Source organism: Pezoporus wallicus, unplaced genomic scaffold (genome assembly GCF_028554395.1).
Source record: "Pezoporus wallicus isolate ANWC-B61680 ecotype Strahan unplaced genomic scaffold, APGP_CSIRO_Pwel_v1 contig_2908, whole genome shotgun sequence".
Taxonomy (NCBI): Eukaryota; Metazoa; Chordata; class Aves; order Psittaciformes; family Psittacidae; genus Pezoporus; species Pezoporus wallicus.
Genome location: NW_026642179.1, coordinates 1975001 through 1990849, shown reverse-complemented (window position 1 = coordinate 1990849; position 15849 = coordinate 1975001). Strand labels below are relative to the sequence as shown.

Genomic DNA, 15849 nt, shown 5'->3' with positions numbered 1-15849 from the left:
CCAAATTTTACCCCATCTTCTGGCATTGCAGATTTACCTAGGCTGCCCCCAAATCACTGCTTATATTAAGCTTTATTGAGCTGCGATGCGTTGACAAATATCTGTGTCGGAAAATAATTTTCCATCAAAATACACCGTACTGTAGTAAGGTAATGAAGAAGCTGTAGGACAGGCTTTAAGAAGCACTGTACTTTCATCTGAAAAGTCTCCTGAAAGTCTTTGAACATTTCCAGGGGATTAATGAGGTATTTTGACAACTCACAAGAAGCTCCTGGTTTTCAAGAAGCCTTATAAGAGGGAACATTCACATTCTTGGAAATTAAACTGTGTATTTTAAGCCACTAAAAATAACACAATTATTAAAAATTTGGCAGCTCTGAAGAAAAATACCAGCAGATACAGGGAAACACATGGAACTACTGAAGAGTGTCAAACTTGAGTACACACATTTTACAGCATTTCAACATGACTTAAACACCAATTTTAACAGCTTAATTGAATGTTTCTTATTAAAAGCTACCACAGATGAGCTAAAATAAGAACAAGCTAAACTAGCCAGAGTGTAACTAAATCAAAAGCATTATTCTTTGCAAGTTGGGTGGATTAACTGTGCATACACACATTACGCTCCTTGTAGTACACCTTTATATCTTCAACAACTGTTAAAGCGTTTGAAGGCTTTCTAAACCTTTGGCAATTAATGGGAGAGAGAGACAGTAGAGTATCCCTGCCTTTTTCTCTCTCTTTTTAAGACATTCTAAATCATACAATTAATATAAATTTAGATGGACTTTCATCTCGTGTAACGAAATTAGAACAAGCAGACCACTACACCTGCCTTTTCTGTATAGATTTTAAAATATTCTTAGGACCTATTCCTACAAGCTAGTACTCCCTTGAATACTTCAATGCACTGCAACAAGGATATTAATGTACAAACCACAGTTCAGTTTTGCAAAGCTTTAGTGAAGAAAGCAGAGTTTCCTTTAGCCTCTCTGCTGTAAATACCTCATTATTCCTGAAAACTCAGGGTGCTTAAATCTTTAAAGATCCACCCTTATTTAACCAAGCTGGGCAAGAAGTATGCAGATGTGTCATTTTGAAATAACCTTATAACGGGTAGTGGGTTGTAAGGTGTCAATGCAATAAATGCATTGATGAGAGCTTGTATCTTTGTGTTTGCAATACCTAAAGTGCATTTTTTACCACCCGAGAAATAGAATCTCCTAATCGGTACCAGGCTACAAGATGTTTTAAGTCTAAGTACTCCTATGTAGTAATTTTTAAATAAGAATTGCTTTTAGAGTGTGAGCAGTTGTACAGGAAAAAAGCAGCTCTCTAAACTCTACTCTTTTCATTCTGCACCCTTTCACAAACTAAATATTTTACAGAGATAGCATCGTTAAGATACTTATGGGTGAACACTTTACTTTCTGTAGTCACATCTCATTATTTACAAGGTCTCATTCAATATATGTGGCCTGTCTCAGGTCTTCAAACCAGCAAATGGGAAGAAAAAAACCCAAAAAGATCTGCCCCCGTCTTCAGGAATAGTGATCTACCCATTTTCACAGCTGTTCAGTGGTACTCTTAAAGTCTGCAGTACATTTATAAGCAAAATCAATAACCAGGTTGGGCAGTGGAGGTGGGGGTGGACTTCTGTGTCACCACACTTTCCACCTCTGATAGTGTTTCAGGGCAAAAAATTCCACCCCAATATATTAGTTTGGTTAATCCTTTTCCTATGATCTGTTTGCCTGGTTAGGAAAATTATGCAAAAAGTAATAAAAGTTCTAATTCTATTTCTATGTTAAGAGATGGGTTTGAGGAAAAAAAAAAATAAATCAGAAACCATATTTTTTGTGTTTACTAAGAGATATGCACTCCAACATTTAGTGTCATGGAGCTGGAGTTAAAACCAGAAACGGTGAAGATAATTTAGCTGCATGAATGCCTGCTCTTCAGTAAAATGCTGCCAAAATTAAATAGGAATGAAACAGCACTTTGTAGTCATTGGTCGCTCAGCAGGGTTTGCGTAGTTAAAAACCTAAGTGAAAAGGGTGATTGACCTACATTGCTACTAGCTTAGCACAGCTGTACTTTCATATTTTTGCTGCATCCGAGGAAGCTCATTATTTAATACAACTGAGTTACATGTAATTGTCGGTCTTTCATTTTACACTTTTAGGGGCCAGATATGAATCTCAAATGTGCGGCAGGCATTACTGTGCATCTGGAAATATCCGCAGCTGCCCATTTGCACGCAAGGCTAAGAGACAGGATTGCACATAGTTGCACCTGAAATCAGGAGGCTGCCCAGGGGTAGGAGGACCTCAGAAACATGCAGAAATCAAATGAGCAGATGGAATAGAAAGCAAATCCCTTGGCACCCCAAAGGCAAATGTTCCACTGTTTCCCTATTGTTTTGAGCAGAAGCAACCCAGAACACACAACCAAAGCACATTTCACACAACTCATACCTGCAGTTTAAATAAGTAATAACATTCCAGTTAACAACCAGTTTGACAGGTTAACAGCCCAAGGGCTGTTAACATAATGACTGGTCATTAATGGCAGTAATGACAGATTTCAAAGGGAATATTGTGCTTGTAAATGGACATGCTGCCAGTCAGAAGAGCGGACAGAGCAGGATAGGCTGATACATTAAGATGTCACCATACAGCTCTGGAGGGAAAAGGGGGGAAAAAAAAAATTCTTGCATATTTCACTTACTGTAAATGGACTTGAAATACTGGTGTAAACCTAAGTTCCTTAAATTAAGTCTTCACTTCCTAACCCAGGAGTGTATAAGCAGGCGACAGAAGCCTGCAGGGGAATTATACTCTGCATATCATTTCCACCGAGTGTGTTATTTCTAACACTGAGTGCTTTCCTTACTCAAGTCAGTTCTCATCCTTGTTAACAAAACAGAGTTCATTCCTGCTATGGCCACCCTGATACCTTTGGTGTCATACACCACCTCTGAAACCATTGGAGTGACTTATATGAATCAGTTTCCAGAGTAAAGCCTCTCACACCCAAAGCACCTCCCAAGCTCCTTACCTCATTAAAGATTTCTTTCATTCCCTCAACATCCCCCAATCCAGAAAAAAAAAAGGTTTTAATACAATAAAATTAACTAATTTTACCAAAGCAGAGAGCTAAAGCAAAGCAAGTTTTGAAGTTCTGAAGATTTAGAGTATTTATGAAAAGCATAAAGTGGATACCTCAGTGCTCAAATGCAGAAGTTCGTGCAGAGTGAGTTTAGTTTTTCAGCAGGCATCTCTAAATGAGAGATACTGGGAAGTATCTTTGCAGATAGCCAAAGACACAATCACAGTTTGTGAATTTAACCATGAATGCTAAAGCACCCAAACTGGGTATGTTATTGCTTATAGCATCTGTACAATGGTTGTCTTATTGAAAGACATAATGAACACAGAAAGACAAGTTAATAAGCAATTTTACTCTTTATAGTATCGTTCAAGCCACATATCCTCTAGAGGGCACCACATAAATTAATAGGGAGCTAGAACATTTTCATATGTAGCAAAGATTCCTTTTATGGCTGAAAAGAAAAAGAAAAATAAGTAAGAGGATAGTTTGAAACTGTAACTGAACCCTAATCTGATCATTAGTACAAAGTAATTTGTTCTTTAAATTCATTTCAAGTGGGTTGCTAAATATGAAAGCTTATTTGACTACAAAGCTAGAGAACATTTAACTATTTTCTACATTAGCATTAAAAAGATCATTTTTATAGGTTCACTGCATAGCTAAGTAGATAAGACGCAATGAGGCAAATGACTATCTGCAATTACCTTAAGTGCATCAGTTTGAAATTTAGTGTAAATACCAAGTTTAAATCTATGCACTCACAAGTCTCGCTAAAAAAAGGTTCATGACAAGATAACTTCATTAAGATTTGATAAACCCAGAGACCAAAAAAAAAATAAAAAAAATCAGATTTAAAACTGATTATATCATTTTTTGTGTATGCTGGTTTCACTGGAGCAGAAATAGTTACTGGGTATGAACAAACATCTGAAATGCCAGTTTTGAATGTGTGTGTTCATGACAGACAGAAAATACACTCTCCTTTCTCTGAATCACTTAATATGGATTTTAACAATCTGTTAGCAAAATATTTACTCCTGTTACACCTTCAAAGACCAGAGAGCAACACTGTGCGTGTAAGCATGTGCACACATCCATGCTGGGGAAATATGCTTTGCTCATATCTCAACTACTAGATAACTTTTGGTTTTGATTTTAAACGTTTGATTTTAAAACATGGGATCTGCTGCACTAACACTAAGGAGATCTGGCAAGTTCAAAGTCTCCAGTAAATTTGGAACTCGGATCAAACAGTCATAGCGGAGTTTTTTCTCTCCTGCATGCACTTATTGTAGAAAGATCCCTAAAATGGGTTTTGAAAATTAGGATGTTACCTTCCCCCCCAGAAGCTGTTCTCACCCCTCTCTACAGACACACACTTTAAGATCAAAAGTTACATTCACAAAAGTTAGGTTCATGTACAACAATTCCCTTCAATTCAAACAGTTCCCTGCCAATCTTTGAAAAGTAAGGTTTTGTTACCTACTTCTTTGGCAGATTTAACACAATGGCTTTAAGATGCAGACCTCTATGCTAAATTCCCAGCACTCTACCTTACATTCATTTCAGAGTTTTAATGGGTAGCTGAGCACTTCACCACCGAGTAGTCCAAGCCCACGTCTGGAGAACCTTATCTGCCATGCAGCCTCAGCTGAACAAATGCATTTGTGAAGATTTTTGTTCCACTCGAGAAAAAACAGGCTGTAACATCGAGAGCCAGAGTAGCAATAGTTGTTAATGGTTTAGTTTTGATTCCTGTTCTGACCTACCCATGCTGTACAATATGGGAAACTGACTGGTGTGTGGGAATCTCTTATTTGGTACCTGTGCTTAAACTGATCTTGTAAGTTAACACATTCAAAGAGAATTTTAATTTTTCCCCAATGTATTACTGCCTTCAATGTCCCTTTAAAAGGAAAAGGCATCACTATGGGGGCAGAGGAAATATTCCCAGAAGTTCATGTTAGCCTGGAGCAGCTAGTCTCACTAGGCCCTCTCTACAGGGAACGGATGAAAGGTGCTACTATAGGAAATAGGTGCTCTGAATCACCCCAGAGAACCTTTTTCTCTCTGTTTACTATTGAGATCTGAGGGAGATTGAAGTTCCTGATTAAACTTAGTTGCTGCAAAGTAGCCCTATTTATTTATATAATCTGCAGATAAACTTGCCTTGTACTGCTCATCACCACGTTGCTACAAGTTACACCTCAAATGCCTTTGCGAATGTAGATTCCCAAGCAACAAAGAACGTAGAAAAATTAGATGACTATTTGCTGTCTGAGTAGTGGCAACAGGTTATTCAGTGTTCCACTCAGGTCACTGAGTTAAATCAGGACCAAAATGGATTTGATCCTACTAGCTAAATGGTTATTTTAGCAGTGGGAAGACAGCTGGTCATCTTGGTCCAGCTTCTAACTGCTAAATGGCAACATTCATAAAGGCTTCTAGTGCCACAAATTAAATCCCTTGGCAAACTAAAAGGATGAAAGTGGGTTAAGTGAAGACAAATGAAAGCACCCCTTACTTACAGAGTCCAAACCCTGCACTGAAGCTAGCAAAAACCATGCGAGCAGTTTCAGGCTGCTGTACCTGGCTACCGCTGTGCTGCTTGGAGGAGGAGCAGACCAACAGCTCCTAGGAGCATGGTGCTGTGGAAAGCACAGGCAGGGTTTACTTTCTCCCTCCTCTGAGCACAGAACCCCAGTATTAGCACCAGAAAACTGGCAACCACCTTCATGACCTGGTTATTTGCTCTTTTTGATTCAGATTTTAGTTTTACCTCTGTACCTTACTATTTGCTTTCTCATCCTCCATATATACTCAGCCTTGCAGCCCTCAAGTACTGCTTATGCCATAGCAACTACACAGCGAGGACTGAGCAGATTTTCCAAGTCTGTCAGTGAATATAAGAAGGCCTACCTCAGATAGTCTCTGCGACAAAGGATAAGGTTGGCTTTGGTGTACAAGGTAGAGCCCACCTCCCCCAGGCGACAGTCACAGCAGGCACATTTCAGGCAGTCTTCATGCCAATATTTGTCCAGGGCCTTTAGAAGATACCGGTCTTTAATCTTACGGTTGCAGCCAGCACAACCTTTCGGCTTGGTGTCTGGCTGGACTGAGAGCATTTGTATACCTGAAATACAACAAGAGAAGAGAAGAGTGAAAATAGATATTCTCTTGAGTACAAGTCTCACGCTTTTCTTCCTCCCCCCGCCAGTTTGTTAAAAAAGCAGTGGTGTAGATTGGATGCAATAACTCAGATAGTCCACAGCAAACTGAAAACAATGCTAAGATAAATTTGAGAGCAGAAACTTCCACTGCTCTAAGTTCCACAGCTTCTCTTTAACACTTTATTTGGCTGGTCTCTTTGCTGAAAAGAAACAGGATTAAAAATTTAAAATAAGAAATAAAAACAGTTCAGTTGAAAAGTCATCCACTTTCACCCGAAGTACACAATATTTAGCAACCAAAATTTTAAATAAACAGCATATCTATGGTGGCAAACATAATGAAATCTACATATTTGGACCTATTTGCACTATCTTTATAAAATATGAAAGCACTCCAGATTCTAAAAAAGAGAAAACTGAAGCTGTTAGAGGCTCAGGGCCGCAGTTTCATGGGAGGTTTGACACAGACATTTTGGTGTTGGTAGGGGGAACATTTAGTTTTTTAAGATTTCAGTTCTGCTTATGACTCATGAATGAAGCCATCAGACCTCCAGAGACTTCAGTATCAGCATCTCCAGTTACAACCTGCAGTGTAAGGACCTTCTGAAAGATCTAAAAGGTCAGAGAGTCGCCAATTTGTCAAAGAAGGAAACACAAAACGAGAGACAAACAAACAAAAACACCACCCCAAGCCTCCAGCTCCCTCCGTATCAACAAAATATAAAAACCTCTGCCCCACTTTCCAATCTCCATTTTAGCCAACAGCTAGTTCAGGACAAGGAGTACAGTAGTGTCCATTAAGTGCATATATATACACCTTTAGAAGTAATAGCAGAGAGCATTTAAAAACCAATTCAAATGTCTGAACCACAGTTAAAGGGAGGGAACTGGTAAAAGTGGAACACAGTTGAGAGTTGGTACACAGAGCACTGCAGCCAGCTTCGAGAGATCCATACAAAAATCAATTGCCCTCAGTTTTACAGTAAATGGGGAGAGAAGGTCACTGCCCCAAAGTGCTTACAGACTGGTCTCTCTAGGTTAATCCCACGAACTGCCATCCCATTACACTCAGACCAATTCTCTGAAAGTCATTCCTTAGAATAAACAAAATCACAGCTCTGTGGATGCTTTGCTGGACATCAAACAGGCACTAGAGAGGAAGAGAGAACTGACACACTGTTAGACTAGCTCACTGTCTGAAAGACAATCAGAAACATAACTTTTAAAAAAATGCTACTTATTAGAGTGCATTTAGAAATTACAATGAGATTTGTCAAGACTGGGCAACAAATGCTGTCGCCAACAAGCAAATCCTACCCCAAAATTCAGGGTACAGCACCCTGTTATTACCCAGAAACTGCGAAAGGTCAAATAGTCTTGCAACAAAGAAAAGCAAATTCAAGAGCTCATCAAGAATGCTCCAACACCTACTGGTAAGAATACTTTACAGTCCCAGCTTCTATCAACAGGTATTGGTTGGTGCTATAATACACCCTTATAGACAGGCAGGCTCAGGAAGCTAGAACAAGTTGGGGTTTGGTTTTGGGTTTTTGTTTGTTTGTTTCTTAAAACAGCCTGTACAAGGAAAACACAAAAATTAGTGCAATCTTTGAGGCAATAGTACAGTGTGTCTTTATGGATATCAGCACTACAGAGACAAGAGGTTAAATGCTATGCTGGCTGAGGCGTCCCAGAGATCTCTATGAATACGTGTACCTGGAATACATGGAATTTATGTGGACCACAGCAACCATAGAGCCAGTGAAGTGACTTTCCAGGATTACCAAGCTGAACTCCCAAATTTCACCTGAGAAGCTGATCACTGAATTAGAAATAGTAATTCTTATTGTGACATGTAAGTACAAAAGCCTTGCTGCTCCCCGCTTAGTAATATGCTCTCTATTGAACATTTTGGAGTGATATATTTACCTGCTAAATTAGCTGTTCAGTTATATGCCGACAGTTCTCCTAGTGGGCACCTTGAGGTGCCACAGCAGTACTGGTGCACAGCATTGAAAACTCGTAACAAAAGTGTAAGATCTGTATTTTTCCACCCATAAGTATAAAAAATGGCTCTGCTCCTTCCTGTTACTCCCCAGTCAATGCTACTCTCATAGCTACTACACCACGTACAGACTCAAGACGTGCTTGTCGCTCACGGGAGGGAGGATGATGTCTACCGACCTGCATAGGGTTCTGCAGTGTGTGGCAGATCTGGGAAAGAAAACACACTTCTCATCTTGAGCAAGCACCGTGAGACAAAGGCTGAGCCTTTACAGTATTTTCAGTTGCCAACTATCTCCTCTAAATCCAGGGTACATAAATGAAGCAGCAAAATAACACTGCTATGAATAAATTCTAAAAGCAGTGAAAATACGAGAGATTTTTGGAAAAGAACCTACACCAGACTGTAAAAGAAAGTCTTGCCGGAACTCTAATCAGCTTTGCTAGGTCAAAAAGCCTTAAACTGTAAAGTTGAGTACCATGGCAGAGTATAAATATCTGCTAAATGCCAACAACAAACTTATCCCCAGCCCCTCTTTTTTGTCACATAGAGGACAGATGCCTAACACTGGCCACAATTTCTATCAGCTTCTGGGAACTCAGTAAAAAAGTTCAGAAGCAAGAAGGGTGTTCTAGGACTTTAATCTTTAGCTTGAGGGAAACCAGGATAAAGTAGGAGCTAACACAGTTAAAGGCTTTAAAGAAAAAATCTTAATGTAAAAATTTTGTCGCCTGATAAGGAAGCAGGTTAGAGAGTGAAGGCTGACAGCCTCTGATCCAGGCATATCTACTGTCCTACGCCATATGAAAGGAACAAGATGCCGCAGAAACACGGCTAAACAAGAGAGCATCTGAACAAATTGCAATAATCAAGGCTGATAATTCCTGAGGTATATGCTGCAAACAGGAGGTTACTGTATTACAAATAAAACTGCAGATTGCACAGTCTTGCACATACCCCAGCACAACTTTTGAGACATTTTCTACTGATGAGGAAAGTAGACAGAGCACTGTCATTCATGCTGGTTAGCCCAAATCTTCTTGTAGAGGCAAGTGAAAAGGGGCAGGCACCCCACAGAAGTCGTGTTAGCAACCCCGCGCATCTATTTTCCTGAGGCTGAGAGAGAAGGTGGTGCTGACATTCCCCTGGCAGCATCTTCAGATTAGGGATTCAATCTGCAGCAGCTTTTGGAGGAAATGAATGCTTTTTTCCTCCGATAGATCTGATATTTTTGCACTTTACTTGCAATGAAGCTGCTTCTATTTTAATGATGATTTAAAAAAAAAAAAAAATTGAATCCCCAAACTACTGCTTCTTTATAAAATAAAAGTTACTCTTTTTTTGAAGAGTAGAAAGGTTCTAAACAAAAACAAAGCACAAAACAGCGCTCTAAAAAGTGTTTTACGTATCTCCAAATTCTTTGCACATGCCCTTTTCTTTACATGCCCTGGATTAAGAAACTTAATTTTGAAAACAGAACATTTTGTTACTTTCTCCTGTATCGTATGAGTCACCTTAATGCAGATCACCTCACCGATCATCTCCCTCCCCTTTAACATTCCCATTATATCGCCGATGCAGTTACACTTTTCAGATATGTGCTTGTGTCTTTTTAGTTCTCAATTTGGCAATAAGAATACCGGCACCTTGCTGTCAGCCGGCTTTTCACAGGCTGCAGTTTAGGTACCCATTTATTTCTTAGGATGCAGAAAGGACCCCTTCAGAGCCTGACAGCACCTACAAAACCATCCAAACTCCTCGCTGCTGAAATAACAGGTAGCGGCACACAGCACTGCTGCCTGGCTGTCCTCCTCTCCCTTGGGAAAGCAGAGCTTATAGAGCACTTCCAAAAAAAAAAATCCCATACAACAAGTGCTACAACCAGGCTGTTAAATAAATAAATAAAATCAAAGCCAGTTTTCCCTTCAGTCATGCAGAGTACTATCCATGCTCTGCATCACGGAGCATATCTGTTCTTAAAACAGAGAGATTTCAGTGCCTAGTCTGTCACTGTCAAACAAGCCCTTTTTATTTCACCCCAATATGCTTTCAAGGGCTTTCTCTACCCTTCCCTCCATCCCAGTCCCCAAGATACTACACATAAACTGCAGAGCTGTGCAGGAATCAGACTTCTTCATCACCATCCACCACCCTTAGGATTTTTGAAGGGAGAACTCAATAATCTGCTTTGCAGGTTTTTGAATTTCCCTCAGTCTCCACAGATAAGTTCAATGCCACTGACTCCCATCCCTGGTTATTGTTATTATTGTGTCATGAAACACTATCAACTGATTTGTAACTATGATTTCTGGATAAAGAGGAAGATTTCTGGAAAAAGCTAAATTAGGCTCCTGGAAGAAGGCAGAGAAACAAAAACCCATCTCGCTCCAATCATCACCCTTCTCAAAAATCAAAGGGAATGAATATTTGACATAATGAACTGTATTTTGTTAGTGATTTAGTGGCATCAGGAGCAAAATTGGCTCCTGATGATGCTGAGTGCAGCACACACAAAACCCACAGAACTCAGTTTCTGGTTTGTGGTACAGACAGTCTTTAAAAGACATGTTAAAGGAGGAAGAGGTAGATATTATTACATGCTGGATCACTTGAAAACTTTTAAAGACCATTCTCCTTTGCAGAGGCACACACACAAGGTCAGTAGTATGTTCAGCATACCTATAGTACATACAGTAGTATGCATTGCCTCTACTGGAATCAGTTTGGAGCAACTTAAGTATCAGTGCACTGCTCTTCAAAAGACAGCATACTGAAAATATAGAGTCAACATGAGAGTTAGAGATCTAGTAGAAGATAAAAAGAATACTTTTACGATGCTTTCCCACTTTGTAGCTTCATCCTAAAAACATTCAGAGGTCCAGTAATTCAGGATAATACACACAGAGATTTAAAGAGAAAAAAGTAGTTAAGGTTTCAAAAGCAAAGAAACATTTCAGAACTCGCATGTAGCACATCACGAGTCGTAACTAGTTTTAGACTGGCATGTAAATTGTTCTGTGGAAAATTCTTACTGCCTCCGAGACCCTGCTATTCTGTGTTATTTGACAGTTTAAGGGAAATCATAATTAAAAAAAGAGACATAAATAATAGCCTGTGCAGTGTGGTGCACAGAAATAAGTAGAACCATTTCATTTAAACTCTGGTGAGCTTTTAATTGCCTGGATTGCATTGTGAACCAGCCTAACGGTTGATTGCCTCCATTATGCTCTCTTGTTCTGTGCAATTCATCCGCACAGTCTCAGCTTCTGTAGTTAACACAACAAAGTAACCGCAACTCCATAACACTCAGGGGTTTTTAAAGAAATATAGAAGTAAGGATTTTAGTACTCTGGATGTAGTCTCTTCTCCAGACTTTTGAGTTAATTTTCCATGCTATATAACTAAACTTCACCTCTGGCCCGTTCTTCTGCAGAGGAATCTGATTTTTTTCTTCATTATTTTGGGATTTTTTTTTTTTTTCGTAAGAGAGGTGAGCTGGGAAGGGGTGGTGGAAGAGAAGAGGTTAGGTAAAAACTAAAAATGGGAATGCAGTCCCACAGCTGGGAGCAGTGATACAGCTTAAAAGAATTTGGCCAACATGGCTAGTCGATTGCCAAGAGACACCAAAGAAAAGATTTCTTTTTGAAAGCTAGATTGGGCCTAAAAGCTTGTTTCTTTCTGTTCAGTGGCCCAGAGCATCCCTGCAGGCTGTAGCCCCCTAAGGGACAAAGCAGCAAACAGATGTACCCAGATCTCAGGGACAGGGGGTGCTTAGCTATGTCCCTACCGCTGTCGTGTCCCCCCCACATCTCTCCCTCCAGCTCTCTTCACACACACACACACACACGTTTTTAGAGCAGCGGTGCTGGGAACCAATTTGATTCCCTTTTCTCCAATGCAGCTGCAAGGCTCAGAGATACTGACATTTTTCCACTCTTATCAGTTTAATTACAGTTACCATGGCAGCAAAGTGCTAGTGCTTGGCAAAGGCCAACAAGAGATTTGCAAGACTGAGTTCAATTTTGATGCAGCTCACATGCAAAATAAAAAAATAAATAAGAAACATACACTCTCCAACAAAGAATCCCTTTCGGAGTTGGACGCTCAACCCTTTTGTGCTAATTCCTTTCCGAGCACGGCGGGGACGGGGCGATGGGGAAAGGAGAGAGGAAAGGGAGACGCCGGGGAAAGCGTGCGGCGGCATTCGGTGCACCCCGCAAAACAAGCGGGTTTGAGCAACGGTCCCACAAAGCCCTATTTTGGGGCTCTTTAGAGCACACTCAGGCTCTCGCCAGGGCAACGCACTGGGGGTCGACGAGGGAAGAGAAGTGCTCTCGGTGCTCCCCCCACCACCACCCCTCCCACTCACAGCGCGCCGCTCCGGCTCGGTGCGCGCTACACCGGGAGACCGCCGCCTTACCAAAACTTTTCTCCTTTTTCTGCATGAGTTGATTTACGGGCGCCTGGAGAGCTCCTTCTCATTGAAGCACTGAATCCCGGAAAAGTAGCAAGTGCTTCCCCGGTTCGGGTCAAGTGAGCGGGAGTGCGGCGCGGCGCAGCCCCGGGGAGGCGAGGGGCGGGGGGGGGACGGACGGCGGGAGGAGGGGAGGGGGAGACCGGGAAGGTGGGGGTATCCCCCGAGCCGCCGGCCGCGCACGGAGATGGCAAGCGGCAAAGCCACATGCTCCCCTAACTCTACCCGTAAACCTGTAATCCCAGTGGTCTCTTAGCTTTGTTTTAACAAATGGGTTTGATTAAACTGTCACATGCGGCGTTAGCATACCATATAGTGCTCGGGATGAAGGGAGGAAAGGGGGGCGGACGGGGGGGGGGGGGGTGGTGGGTGAAAAAAAGAAAGGCCCGCTGACAGAAGTACTGTTTCATAACGCCAGCCCGGCTGCCCATCTCCGCACCGGTCCAAGGGACGCTGCCCGAGCCCGGATGCCCCTCGCAGCCCGGCTCCCCCCGGCAGTTTTTTGCTACCCCAAGCCCGCTCTGTGCACCCCCCCCCGGCTCCCCCCACCTCGACGGCAGCCGCGCTCCTCCGCCGCTCTGCCCAAACGGTTAACCCGGCACCGAACCACTTGCAAATTAAACTGCTGTACGGGGAGGCTTGTGGATTAAAGCCGGGGAGTGGGAAATTAACCGAGTCCCTTGATAATTAAAAGCACGTTTCGGGAAGCTCTGGAAGAAGCAATAATAATAATAACAGTAATAACGGGGGGGGGGGGGGGGGGGGGGGGGGGGGGTGGAGTGGTAGCGGTGCTGCAATTCATTGTTAACTTTGCTATTTCTCGAGACATACAGTTGGATGGGTTTCGCTCAGCATCCTCTGCTTGCGTGTATTTCATGTCTCATCATAAAAATAATGAAGCCTCACATGATTTAAACAAAACAGTCTCAGCAGAGCTGCAGCTTGAGTGAAAGTTGCAGTGCAGAGATGTGTGTGTGTGTATTGCAGCCCCGGCTTATGACTCAGAGAGAGGGAAAGGGAGAGTGATGCAGACACACATACACAAATGACCCAAAGCTTATGTACACAGTTGCCTCACTTACCTTCTCAATTAAGCGATACAGGGGAGGCAGTTCAATAAGCACAGTGGCTGCTTTGTAGCTCTTCTCCTTGGAAAAGGTCAAAAAGAAGCATTGTTTGGGGAAAAAAAATAAAGAGGGGGTGGGAGAGGTGGGGAGGGAGATCGCTATTCTTAAGTTTAAAATAATGAGGTCCTCAAGGATCCGCCAAGTAATTGTGTTGACCGTATCCGAGCTACAGGTGTCCTCCTTTTAGTATCTTGCAGTCCAAGGCTGGCTGTCTCCGTCCTGGCTGAAGACAACTTACCTAAAGCAGCGTGTGAGGAGCCGAGTTGAATGAAGTCAGGGCTTTATCAGCTGCAAAATGCAATCCCTTACCAGCCAGACATAATACAGCAAAAGAAAAGGTCACTCAGTTATTACTGAGCCAGCAGAGCCCAGGCAGCTCTTGTGGAAGACCACAGAGAAGCAGCTCCCTTCCGATTTAAGGCTATTTACCTCTCTCCCCCTCCACCCACCCTTCCTCTCCCCCCTCCCAACTCCCCCTTTCTCTCTCCCTCTCTCTTTCTCTCTCGTTCTGCAGCTCGCTCAAGTACAGCCGCCCTCGGAAAGTGCAAAGCAGCCAGGAGACAGATTGGGCTTTGTTGGTAATTTCCCATGGTGAAAATTTACAAGCCTGCAAGTGCAGTCAGCAAAACCACATGCATATGCTAGACACAAACACCAGGGACACACGCACACGCAAGTGACCTCTACTGAAACGGCTCAGGATCACCTTCCCAGAGAGAGCTCCCGAAACAGACTAGGGAAATAGGGGAGCGCCCCCCCCCGCCCCCCCATCACTCCTCCCAAATACTTTGCTTAAACAAAACAATAAGTTGCCTACGCAATTTTTTTTTTTTTAAAGACAGAAAAATGGCAAGATACATATCTCTCTATTAATGAGTAATGAGAAAAATCCCTGAAGGTGAAAACGCTGCCTCTCTCCGTCCTGGATCTGAGCTGCTCAGAGAGGAGTGGAAACTCTGGCATGAAAGTTTTCCGCTCTCCAACACGGCCCCCGGCCCCACTTGCCACATGCCACCACCTTCCCTACACTTTTCAGGCTGAACGCAGAAGAAAGACAAGCTGTTTCCCCCTTAGCATCCTCGCCCCAAGAGCTGAAGACAGATCCCGATTCCCTACTTAGTGGTGGAGGCTGGAGGGAACACACAATAGAAACAGGTGTGTTATAGGTGTTGAGCACCCTTGACCAAGAGACAGACAGACATGCAAACACATAAGAGGTATAGCACGCTTTGATATTCAGTCCTGATCCCAGATGATTGTTTCTTCGTGTTTTATAAGATGTTGAGCCTAGCCTACTGTAAATAAAGTTAAAAAAAAAAAAGAAAGAAAAATCCAAAGCATCTTCCTCTAAGAGCCATCTGCAGTTGGAGAAAGACCAGATTAAGAATTTGTGAATACAGTTTTCAGACTTCAAAGTGAATATCTGTTGTCTGCTATTAGAAGCACCACACTAGATTTCCACAAAGCTTTGAAAGATGTCAGCTTATAATATACCCTAAATTTGAATGACATTCATATTATAGAAGTCTTTCAAGACCCAAGAAAGATTTAAAAGCATTGAAGTGCTCTGCCATCTACACCCCTCCCTCATATATTCCAGCAGTTCTAATAAAAATCAAAGCAACCTCAGAAATGCATATGTTTAGGACAGGTTCTCCCCACCACCAGCCGCTCAACTAAGCTTCTCTCTCCCCCTCTCCTTTTTTTTTTATAATTATATATATATTCCTGGAACAAGCATACTGTACAATGAACAGTTCTTGAATCTCTTGCCCCCTCTCCCTCTGAGTAGTAACAAAACTCAGCCACAACCAACCTGAGCAAAAACCCGAAAAGAACAATCAGAGGCAGCAGACTAATAGAGCCCCCTTCTCCTGATCTGATCTGCACATAGAGAAAAGCAAAACTTGACAGAAACCTGCTTCTCTCCTGCACGCACCCATACACTCAGAAGAG

At 42.2% G+C, this 15849-nt stretch overlaps 1 protein-coding gene across 6 annotated transcripts in view; it reads right to left on the bottom strand.

Annotated features, from left to right (window-relative positions):
• Positions 1–15849, bottom strand: part of LMO3 (LIM domain only 3) — a 60070-nt gene that overhangs the window by 44187 nt on the left and 34 nt on the right. Inside the window, exons 1-3 of one of the 6 annotated variants that reach the window (XM_057427944.1) lie at positions 14132–14336; positions 13849–13914; positions 6037–6250 (exon numbers count right to left, since the gene is read on the bottom strand). In XM_057427944.1, coding sequence (XP_057283927.1) covers positions 6037–6242 — 206 coding nt within the window. In that variant the 5' untranslated portion in view covers positions 6243–6250; positions 13849–13914; positions 14132–14336. Of the gene's footprint in view, positions 1–6036; positions 6251–12712; positions 12866–13848; positions 14338–14574; positions 14600–15709 lie in introns of those variants that run through there. The other 5 variants (XM_057427947.1, XM_057427948.1, XM_057427946.1 and 2 more) reach the window with 5 other exon arrangements.